Genomic DNA, 12,586 nt, shown 5'->3' with positions numbered 1-12,586 from the left:
AGAAAGAGATAAGGTGGGAGATTTGAAAATTACAGACTATAAAAAGGAAAGGAAAGTATAGAGACAATGGGAAAGTAGCTGGTGGAGATACAGAACACAGAAAGGAAGAGAATCGAGGTAAAAAGTAGTGAGGAAGGGAATCAAGGTAAGAAGTAGTGAGGAAGGGAATCAAGGTAAGAAGTAGTGAGGAAGAGAATCGAGGTAAGAAGTAGTGAGGAAGGGAATCGAGGTAAGAAGTAGTGAGGAAGGGAATCGAGGTAAGAAGTAGTGAGGAAGGGAATCAAGGTAAGAAGTAGTGAGAGAGAGAGAGAGAGAGTTAAAGAATAATTTACAAGATAAGTGGATGACCGGATTTAGAATATAGGATAATGAGAGGGGGGGGGGGGCTATGTTTTAAGTTGAATCCTAAGGTGATTAAAGTACTAGCTGTGAGACTGAGAGAGCAAGAGGTAGAGCGGTGTTTGAGCTGGGGGATAGGATCCAGATAAAGAAAGTGATGAAATTAAGGGAAATATTGTGGAGATTTATGGGTTACTATCTAGAATTATATGAAAAGGAAGACAAAGAAGGGATGGATATGAAGAGAGAGAGAACGTTGGGAATTACCAGAACTGATAACAGTGGGGAGGATGAAAAGAGGTTCCTAATGAGGGAAATTAAGATGGAGGAAATACTGAATGTGTGGAAAAAAAGAAAACAGTGAAGTCACAGGGTAGAGATGATTTACCAATTGAATTTTGTGAATTGCAGAAGGAGCAGCTTGTTAAAGTTTGGTTAGAGTTGTTTAATAATATAATGGAACGGGAGGGATACCACAGTCATGGAAAAGGGCATTTTTTCAATAATTCCTAAAGAAGGGAAGGATCCCAGAATTCTATCCTCATATAGATGCACATTATTGTTGAACCATGATTATAAATGTTTTATGGCAATACAGGTGGAGAAGGTAGGGAAGATATTGCCAAGGTTAATACATGGGGAGAAGGACAACTGGCAGTTTAATGAGAACACTGTTACTTAAGCAAGATGCACAAGTTCAAGGTAAGGAACTGGTTTTAATATCCTTTGATGCTGAAAAAGCTTTTGACTGGGTGGGTTGTGTCTGTTTAAGACACTGAGGAAGAATGAATTTCCAGGTCTATGGGTAAGGATGATTGAAGGAATGTATGAAGGTGGGCAAGCTAAAGTGAAGATAAGAACAAAAATTGTCAGGTAAGATGGAAACTGGAAGGGGAAAATACATGGTTGTCTGCGTTCACCATTATTTGCAATATATATTGAGCCATTAGCAGAAATTACTGGGAAAAGTTCAGTTAGAGGGTCTAGGTGTTGTATGTGGACATGTTGCTTATCTTGTAGACTGTAGGACTGATCTGGATACCATATGGGACTCATTATCAGCCTTGGGGAAAGAAATCAGGATTTAAGGTGAATTGAGACAAATCTAAAGTATTGTTCATGAATGGAAGAAGACAAGAGAAAGAAGATGAGACGACTGATAAAAATGCTGGCAAGTAGATACGGTATTTGGGAGTTCATCTAAATGAAATGATAGAGGAGACTATGAAAAGAACTTATAAAGAGATGTGTGTAGTAAAGTGAAGAGGCAAATTGAGCAGTGGAAAGTACTGGGTTTGGAAATGGAGCAGAAAGTGCAGGTTCTGCTGATGTACATTATGCCACAATTTATTTATCCAGGGCAGGCATTCTGGAACTACCAGATATGGTTGTCTTAAAGAAGGTAAAACAAAGTTATGTTGGAGCTTCATGTGGGAAGCTAGGAAATCAAGGGTAGCAAGGGACAAGGTAACAGATGATGGAGAAAGGAGGATTAAGAGTGCTGGCTTTTGAAAGAATGCCTGCAGGCATGGCTAATATTGAATGTCCTAAGGATGGTAGATATTCATTACAGTGCTGACTGGATAAAGATGTTAATGCAAGGAGGGAGGAAATTAAGAGATGGAAGGGATTTCTCATATGTGTTAGAAACTCCAGCAATAGAGCTGAGTTTACAGTGGATGAAACAAGTCCAAAAAGAATTTTGGAAACTATGGGATGAAGGGAATGGATATAAGGGGAGAATGTAGATGTTCACCATAGGAGGTTAAAGGACGATGTAAAAAATAAGACAATAGAGTAAAGATGGAATAAGAAACAGAATCAGGTGAAGTATTCTTCTCAAATACATATTGAAGGAAAGTTGAAGACTTAGGAGGAATTGAAGACAGAGCTTCAGTTAGAGGGGTCCTAGAGTGGGAATACATGGTACTGAGAAATCATTGGTGTGAAATAGAGAAGAGATGGGAAGATACAACTTCAGCTCCTGAAGTGATACAGGAAACTGAGAATAGAAGAATAGAGAGTATGGAGATGCAATGATTGGTAGTGGTAGGAAGGAATTGGATAGGTCGAAGGAAGATACAAGTAAACCTTAAAGTGAAAGAAGACTAGGGGAAGGAGTTAGGTGAAAGTGTAACACATGAGGAGTGGGCAGAAATTTATTTGGTTATAGTGGTAAGTGACCAAAGCCCATACATTCAGAATTTTCATCTGGAAGTGCCTGGATAAATATTTCTAAAATCTGTTGACGTTCATGAAAATGTTTTTGAGAGCAGATGGTCGATGTTGAAGATGTGGAGTGGAAGTAGGGTATATTATTTGGTTGTGTGAAAGATTAAGAGAATTTTAGCCAGACTTAAGTTAACTATTAAAGGAAAAAGATAATACAGGAGTTTTTCTAATGAACAAATATTCCTTTTGGGGTATGGAAATGATGTGCCTAATACAAATAAATTAATGGTTGGGCTTATTATGATTATAGAGTAGCAAGTCATAACAAGAAAATGGAAGAAGGCAGATTCCCCAAGAGGGAAGGAAGTAGAAAAATTTATGAGGAAATTTATGCTAGAAAAGGTGAGGGAAGTTATAAAAAGAGAGAGGGCTGGGAGCTTTTCGAAAAAGATGGAGAGGATAGTTGGATGAGGGTGAATGATAGGAAGGAAACAGGAGACATTTATAATAACTCTGTGTGACGTCTCCACGCTGGGCCAGTACTCAAGTAGCCTGAATCCTCACCACTGACACTGGAGAAGGACATGCACTTAGAATACAAATGGATACACTCAGTATTTCCAGATGCAGACCTCTGCATCAAACACATTTCCCTTAAGAGCACACAGGGCACATATTTAGCCTGGGGGTCTGAGTGTCTGTCTCTCCCCAGGTCCCCAATAAGGCTCCTCACTGTCACTGTGAAACCAATGCTTTGTGTCCCTGCTCCAGTAGCTGACAGACACTTTGAAATTTAATTTTTACACACACATCTGGGAAAGGCTGGCAAAGATTACTTGCTCTACCAACTTGGCCCAGACTATAAGGTAGATTCACTGTCACCAGTCCATTATTATAAGGCTCTTAAAAGGGTATCCAATTATGCTGAGTGAACTTAATGTTAATCCAAATGGTAATGTTGACCAAACAGCAAGGCTTTCAGGAGTGGCCAGAGTTATTACGAAATAAGTATGTGTAAATGCTCTCAAAACTTAAATATTTTCTAAAACGGACCAGCCACGATGAAAAGTTTAAATATATTTAATAATAAAAAAAAAAACAAGAAAATATGAAATGTATATTTACAGTAAACCATAGAGCTGAAATCACAGGAAATATTGAAAGTACCACTGGTTTTTTTCTTTATTTGTATTAGTCTGTCCATCCGTCTCTAAACTAAGTGAAGTAAATAATCAGCACCGCTGGAAAATAAATGGCACTGAGCACCAATAAAATAGAAAATGTCAATGAACAATAAAATAGGCTCAGTGACAACCTATGGCAGTCAATAACATTACCATATAGATGTCTATTCAGACCAAGTAATGTCCACTCTATAATTCAAAAAGGAATTGCAAAAACTTCAAGTAAAAACCTTTTATTCAAAAAGGAAAAATAGGTAAGCGCTTTCACCAAAGTGGCTTTTTCAGACCTCAGAGATGCAATTTGAGTGAATGTATTTCACTATTTGTAGGTGGATAACTTATTCAGTCATGACATCACAATTGGTAAATAGGCAAATAAGATTAATTAGTTAATTAGTTACTTGGTCTGAATAGACATCTATATGGTAACTGGTATTGACTGCCAGAGATTGTCACTGAGCCTATTTTATTGTTCACTGACAGTCTCTAAACTAAGCTTCACTATATTCCTGACTGCCTCTAGGAGAATTACTGTTCCCTAATAACTTACTTGATAGAGAAGACACAATGAAATCCACGATGTCGGAGTTAGTATATATAAGTAGCGGGGGTGCAGATGTTTTACTTTGCCAGACAAACCTCTGCTACTTGTATATACTAACTACAAAATCGGATTACAGTGGGGAAAAGGATATATTTCCTTATCCCCATTGTATCATGCTTCAGTTAACTGATTTACACGAAAGTGCACTTTCAATGAAGTCCACTATTGTTAAAGTGAGTCTCGGCTGTCTGTTCTTTGAAGTGCATTTTCAAACAACAGAAGTAGACAGTGTGTTTGTGTGTGTGTACATACATACACATGTATGTGTGTATGTGTATATATATATATATATATATATATATATATATATATATATATTTTATGGGGGGGGTTGTGTTTAAGATTTCTTTGGCATGTAATTTATGATTAAAATGAACAGTGAACTGAAAAAACGCTTTTTGCAATTGTGTTGGGAAACCAGAATTATGTGCTTCAGCAACGTGGTCTACATTGCATATTTTTGCCAAGCATTATAAAGTGGTTGTTAAACCAGGATCTAGAACCTGTTTCTGAGCTTTGCTTCTGAAAGGTATGCTGTCATGATGCCACCTGACAAAATGGGTAGCCTTGAATTCTGTCCTAACAGTGGGATCAGACATACAAATTAATTAGGGTACAGAAGTTCTGTTCTTACCATAACACTGGATCCTTTTCATCCGAGTCCATCCAATGTGACATCCCTCCTTCCCCCAGACAAATTGTCATCTTATTTCAGAGAGTGTCAGCCAGGGTTGGTTTTCTCTTGACTGTCACCTTTCTTATGTTTCCTTACTCTGTAGCATGAACTTTCTGGCTGGCAAATTCGATCTGAGGTTATGGAGGGCACAGAGGAATTATCTTTGTTAACAGTGTTGCTAAGTGAAGTTCTAAGTGCATATAGACACTATTTTGCCTTTTGTTGCTGTTCTTTATCAGCTGCATTTTCTGCTGTTAGTACCTAATGTGAGAACCAATCTCAACAGCTCACAGAGGTGCTTAATAAGCTCTTAAGATCAGGTCTCATGCTAGGTAAGGGCATGAAAAGTTTACCTTTCCCAGTTGTACAGTGTAATTGTGAAGCTCCATGCATCACAGATGTGTTAAAATTCATCAATACTTAATAATCAGTATTAAAGCATATTTTGAATACAGAAATTGTTTTCTTCATGCAAACCAATATGCTTAGTACACCAGACTTGACTTTTCTCATGGATGATGGTGTGTCTTTAGCTCAGAACAATGCATTTTCAGTTATAGTGTCTATCTTTGCAGTGATATACTTTTATGCGGTATAGTTAGCCTCTAGAATATAGAGTTGATAACTAGGGATCATTATGAGATTGTTATTTCTACACCATGTGCAGTACAATAAATAAAAAATGCGTGCCTCGTACATTTTAATAAATGCTTGTGTTGAAGTCAGAAGTGAATTGCAATTTGTAATTAATAGTCTTAAAATGTCACTTTGTTTTTTTTTAAAGGAGCTGTTGCAACTAGGGGGAAAAGGAGCATGGCAAGAGTTAAGAAAAGGAAAGAAAAAGTTTAGCAGAAACGCATGGGGAGAAGAAAATAACGAAATCACATTAAAAGAATAGTCCCATGACAAGAAGTGGAGTATCTTATTGCACCACTGAAGGTGGCATATCTTTTAAGCATGGATCTTGGAACATTTGCAAAATTTGATTTAAATGCAGAAAACAGAGTTCTTTGCTATAACCGCATCATAAGGCAGCTTTCAAGAGTTTAAACTTAGCTATGAACATGCTCATGAAGCAGATGACTTGGATGTATCAGGACAGATAGGCTTGCTTCCCTAAATCAGCATGTTCCCTTGTGCAGAAGGCAAACTGAAGTATTCACAATGGGACATATTTGACTGGAAAATCATCCTTTGTCCCACAACAGCATATAAGTGAATCTGGCTGTATTAATTTTTTTGTAAATAAAAGGTGAGATACTTAGGCTTGTAGTAGCACTTACAATTCAGATAGCTAGCTTTTGATGGAAAATAGAGCTGTTGATGTCCTGCTGTAACCATGCAGAATTAACACAGTGAGACAAAAATGATTCAGTTCATGTCCAACTGAAGTTAAAGCTTGGAGGTAAACTAATGCAAACAAAATGTGTGAAGGATTAAGGAAGCCACAGGCTAGGTCTGATTTTAGAGAAAAGTGGCATGCTACTGCAGCATCATCCTGAGTGATGCGCCAACTTCTTACTTTCATACCAGGGAATAATAAGAAAGTGCAATTGTGTACAACTTTCCTCTGCATTGGTGACCAGCATAGATTTTTTTCTCGATGAGAGCAGCAGTAGCCACATTTTGAATGCTGAAATGTTTGTATATCTTCAGTGCACAGTCACAACCAGGAGGATTTCTCATGTCAGCAGATATATAACATGACAGTAGCTTCTTCCAGTGGTAACAACATCCTGTATAGTAAGTCAGGTTCTTACATAGTCACCTAGGGATGAATTCATCTAATTCTGTATTAACTACTCAGACTATGGGTTTGAAGATGCCTGCCATACCTACTTGTAAAATGACATATGGAATTTGCTCTCTCAGCACTGAAACAGAACAGTCATGCAGTTTCCAAACAAAAGACCTGAAACATAAAAAGCAAGGGAAGTATGTCTGTGAATACTGTAATCGAGCTTGTACCAAACCCAGTGTTCTCTTAAAGCACTTACGATCTCACACAGGGGAACGCCCATATCCTTGTGTGAGTTGTGGAATTTCATTTAAAACTAAAAGTAATCTGTACAAGCATAAAAAATCGCATGCTCACAGTATCAAACTTGGACTTGTTTCTGGTGGTACTGTACTGCTGCCAGAGTCAGATAAAACACTGTGCTTCTCTTCAGATGTTGAAGAAAGTGCTGAAAGTGAAGATGAAAGCAAAGCTGAAGAACCAAAATGTGAGCAAAGGCATTTGTTAGTAGTGCCTGTACAAGCAAACAGCAGCATTCAGCCATGTGCAAAGAAAGAACAGGATTCAGGATATATTCCAGAAGGTAACTCTGGTAATAGCACTTTAGAATCAGAACCAGAACAGAAGACTGCAGAGCCAAAAGTAAGTGCTGTTTTGCCTAGGGTTCTAGTGCACCCTGCAAATATCTCTCATTCTGTATCAGACAGCCCAGAAATAAATTGTATTGTTAAATGTTCTGCAGAAAAACAAGAAGTCCGTCCGACTACAGATTCAAAGTCTGGTTTGACTATAGTGCCATCTTTACATGCTGCTGCAGATGACAAGCTAAACTGGCGATCAGAAATTAACTTGCTTGAAGAAAGGCAGAAAACTCTCAGAGGACAATGCCATGCAGAACTTCAGAGTCAGCAAGCTTCTGACTTTTCACAGCAAGAGGAAGCAAAATTCCTTTTGAGTCCTCACAGCCTTGGTAGTACTGATTCTGGTTACCTGTCACGTTCTGATAGTGCTGATCAGATAATGGGTCCATGTCCTTATGTACAGCTGCTGTCTGCCAGTGAAACTGATTTCTCTAAAAATGTCCAGGGCTGTTTAACTGTTGTGAATCAGTCAGTAACTTCTATAACACAGCTGACCGCCACTGGCAAAATGTCAGTTCAGCCTTCTGTAATGCATCCACCAATAGAAAAGAAGTCCTTAGAAGAACGCATATCAAAATTAATATCGGAAAATGAAGCTATAGTGGATGCTAAGCAATTGGATAGTGTAAAGCCGAGACGAACATCTCTTTCGAGAAGAGGAAGCATAGATTCACCCAAGTCCTATATATATAAAGATTCCTTCCACTTTGACCTAAAGCAAACAGGAAGAAGAAAAAGCTCAAGTTCAGATGTTCCGAAGTCCCCATTTACCCCTACTGAAAAATCTAAGCAGGTTTTTCTTCTCTCTGTTCCCTGTCAATTCCCTTCATTAGACTGTTTACCAATTACAAGAAGCAATTCCATGCCTGCTTCACCTGGTTGTTCTACAGTGTCTGCTGATGGAATTCCTTCTCAGCATCACATTCAAGGAAGTCAGTCATTTGATGAGAAAGTGGGCTCCTTATGTGATGATGTCTTTGTGACTGCCCCTCCAACCCCACGCCAACGCCCCCGGACACTAGTCCGACAAACTGCAGTAGAAGATATGACAACCATTGATTGCCATAACCTTGCACCTGTGTGTTCTGCAGATGAAAAGTGTTACAGAAATAGTACCTCTGCCATAGCGTTATTGCCTAGAAGCAAATCATATGAACAAGCGTCAACACAAGATAAGTTGAAGAAGTCTCAGCAAGGTCGTGGAACTATGTATGAATGTGAAACTTGCAAAAACAGATACAGGAAGTTGGAAAATTTTGAAAATCACAAAAAGTTTTATTGCTCAGAGTTACATGGACCAAAAAGTAAAGTGGTAGGCACACGAGAAATGGAACATAGAACAGTCCCTTGTTCTACCCAGATTCAGGCCCTTCATTATAGGGGCCCTAGTTTAACATCAGTATTAGAGCAACCACCGCAGTTTAGAAAAAGAAGAAAACTGAAAAGTGTTGGTGGTGAAGAGTCAGTGTCTGTTGATGATGGCATCCTTTTAGGAAATACAACAACATGCATTTGTCACAGCAGTGCAGGAACATCCACCAGTCCTCTTTATAACATTACTGCACTTAGAGGATCACAACAGACCAACACTGTTTCAGTACAAACTTGTCAAATGAAGTTTGGATTAAGACACATTGAGCAAAGTATAGAACTGGGTCCGCCTCCAGTTTCACAAGTGCCCATTAGTTCTGTATCAGAGTCTTTGCAAGTAAGAAATGAACTGAAGAAACAAGGTAACGGCATTTCAGTAATACAGCACACCAGTTCTTTGACAACCAGACTTAAATCCATGGAGACATCAGATTTATTTGACAGACTTTCTCCAGTTTCCCTTCAACAGTTTCAGAAAGCAGCTCAGCAGTGCTCACTATCATCTTCACTGGTTATACAGGATGATAGTCATGCTGCTCAGTTAACTACCCCTGTAGCTCAGCTGTCTGTGCTGTCTGATATGCTGAAAATTGAAGAGAATGAAGCTCAAAGAAATGCACATAAGAACAGTTCTCCATTGCAGCAGGCAAAGCTTGTTTGCCAGCATAATATTCAGGTACCTGAGATTCTGGTTACAGCAGAGCCCGACAAAGAGCAAAAGATCCAAGAAGTAGAGCAAGAAAAAACAGAATTGTTGTGCCGACCTCAGCGTAGTGAGACACTATCAAAATTGCCAGCTGATAAACTTCCTCCAAAGAAGAAAAGAATTCAGTTAACAGAGATGGAACAGTCATCTACAGAGTCTGGCTTTGATTCTGCTGTCTCAAGGAGTCTAAGTAGAGACAGCAGTTTATCTCACTGCTCAAGTACTTCAGTATCATTTGACATGGATGAAATTCCTAGAACTGATGATAGTCCTTTAAGAGTAGACGTTACTAGCAAATCATCAGAATTTCTGATGCTTCCTACAGGCTTGTATATGTTTGGTGTTCCTAGAGTTAATTGCAGAGACGTGAGTATCACAGCATCTGAACAGCTAAAGTGCTCGCAGCCATCAGTTAATGTTACTACAGAATGTCATAATAAGTCATTGGATTGTGGAAGTATGTCATCATCAAGTACTTTATCTCAGTTAGAAAAAGGATTACACAGAGTTTCACCTGCATTCATAAGCTCTGATCATGTACCGTTGATAGAAAGAAGGCGGGGACCTCTAGTGAGGCAGATGTCCTTGGATCTAGGTCCAGAAAGTAGCCAGTCTGATGGTAAACGTTTTGGAACTAGTCAGCAGGATTATGCCATACATGTGTCTTCCTTGCCATTCTGTAGACCTTGGTCACCTCTTAAATCTTCACCTGTGCTTGCTTGTAATACACAGTGCTTGTTACATGAAGTACCATCAGTGCAGCAGAAAACAAAACTAGACTCACACTCATTAAGTCAGAATGGTCAATTTGACCACAAGTATTCTTCATCCTTTGGAGTAACACACAACTGGCAGCAACATGCTGCCAAGGAGGCTCTGAAAAGTCGTCAGGATGTTTCTGTTCCTGAAGTATCATCTCAGGTAGCAGAGCAGAGCTCATACTCCTTTCCTTATGAGTCATTTGAAGGACAAAGACAGCACTTTGTTCCAAAATATCAACTTCAGATTAATTCGATGCAGGCTAGCCCTTCAGTTTTCATTCCCTCAACTTGCACGTCATTAAATACCTCGCCATTTTTGACGTTTCCTGTCTCTACTGGCTTACCTAAAAAGTCAGTTTCAACAAACCTATCTTTGAAACAAACTGAAAATGACTCGCATATGTATTTGATGTCACAAGCACAGCAGATGAGTCCCCATAGCTCTTTTCCCCAGCTGCAAGAAAAGAATTCTTTTGTAATGCAACTTGATGTTCATAGTGATGCTTCCAAAAATGATTTTGCTGTTACAACAATGCTGCCAGTTTTTCTAACACATGACCAGATAAATTCATCCACAGCTGTCACTGTTAACATTAATAATGCAGTTTTATTAGTTCCAGATACTAAGGTAACTCGGGCGTCAACATCTCACTTACAGCATCTGAAGGTGTCGTCGAACAGGCATTCAGATACATCTGTTTGTAAAGCTCTGGATTTGGAATTGAAAAGCAAGAAACCGACTGCATCAGAATATTTAGGCTTCATGCAGAAAGTACCTTCTTTAGAATTTTCTCAGCAGGAGGCTACATCTTCAAGTAAGCGCATGCTTTCACCAGAGAATAGTTTAGATATTTCAGCAGAGAAACATCAGAAGCGAGCCAAAGAGGAGAGTGATGCTGCTTGTGTCACAGAACAGAGCTTGTTTAGCATGCTGGATATGAGAAATAAGCAGCCAAAGCTGGGAATGCCTGTGCGGCTTCAGCAACTCTCTAGCCCACAACCAAGAGAATGCTTTTCTTTAGACCAGGAAGATGGTCACCAACAACAAATGTATGCCTCTGAGGTTAGTTTGTCATCATGTGGCATCCACGCATCTGAGACCTGCAAACCTAATATTACAGAACCCACAAGTGACACATCCGTGTTGGAAACTGCCAGTGATTCACTTCCAGGTACAGACATTCAAAAATCACAGGGTCCACCTTTTCTCTATCCACCTACAGCATGTACCCATAACTCATGGCTGAATTCTTTGAGCAGTATCCAGAATAGGTCTAACACAATTTCTAATGAAACAAAATTGATAAACATCCATGGTCAGGTAAAACTGGCAACCCCATTTTCAGTGGTAAATCCAGCAGATGTACACCAATTGTCATTTCCAACTTTAAAGACATCAGCAACTTTTACATGGTGCTATTTAATGAAGAGAAGACCCATGCCTCTACAACAGAATGAACAAAAGACATCTGCATATGCTGCATGGCCTGTTAATACTAACAATCCCAATCTGCTTGGCCTGCAAACAAAAAATGCGCTTTCCCTTTTTAATTGTAAACAACAGCAGAGGAGGATACTTTACACTCAAGCAATAAATACTGGTCCAAAGTCTGACATATTGGCTTATTCTATCAGGTGGAAAAATGCAATGCCAAAGGTAACAGATATATTTCTTAATATGTTTTAGGTTTGCCATAAAATCTTGAAAATTGTTTGTAAAAAGAAGTATTTACATAAGTTATGCTGTAAAGCATGATCATTATGGCTTGCGTTTTTAGGTAAATACTTGTAAAATACTTTTATCTTAGAAAAGTAAAAAATATGCGGAAAGTTGCTTTTTTAAGAATAAATATAGCAGGAAGATTTTTTTATTTTATATTTTGTCCATTATATTTGGAAATTGTGTATGTAGAGGATTTTTGAAGTTATAGACTGGATGTGAGCTACCAATTTACTCGTATGTAATGACCAGTTGTGTGATAACTGCAAGTACACATTGATCCCTGGAGGCCATTGCAAGGGGAATCTCCCTCACTTTTGAGGTGGAGCAACCTTGAAGCCGAGTATGTTAAACAGAGTGGTGCAAGAGGCACAACTCTCCTTAATGGGAATGTGAGAATTTGTCCTGATGGAGAACACATATTATAAATTATGTTTTCAACCGCTTTATTGTATTCAAAGGCAGCGTGACTGTTCATCCTACACACTATTTTAGACTGAGAATTCCTAAATGATAAGATAGGTGCAGTGTGAGAAGGAAATAATATGAGGATATGACAGAGGAACCTTGAAGTAACTTTCCATTCAAGTTTTAACTCCTGGTTCATCAGAGTTTTGGAAAGTTATAACCCTATGTTCATCATACTGATCACGACTGCAGTTGGCTTAGCTGAA

General features: G+C 38.8%; 1 protein-coding gene across 2 annotated transcripts in view; it reads left to right on the top strand.

Moving 5' to 3' along the window:
* Positions 1-12,586, top strand: part of HIVEP1 (HIVEP zinc finger 1) — a 1,195,522-nt gene that overhangs the window by 201,809 nt on the left and 981,127 nt on the right. For both annotated transcript variants that reach the window (XM_044064901.1, XM_044064900.1), the window contains exon 2: positions 5,760-11,849. In XM_044064901.1, coding sequence (XP_043920836.1) covers positions 6,750-11,849 — 5,100 coding nt within the window. In that variant the 5' untranslated portion in view covers positions 5,760-6,749. The remainder of the gene's footprint in view (positions 1-5,759; positions 11,850-12,586) is intronic.

The sequence above is a fragment of the Protopterus annectens genome, chromosome 3.part0 (genome assembly GCF_019279795.1).
Source record: "Protopterus annectens isolate FY-2018-M chromosome 3.part0, PAN1.0, whole genome shotgun sequence".
NCBI lineage: Eukaryota > Metazoa > Chordata > Ceratodontiformes > Protopteridae > Protopterus > Protopterus annectens.
This window is presented reverse-complemented; position numbering and strand designations above follow the sequence as displayed.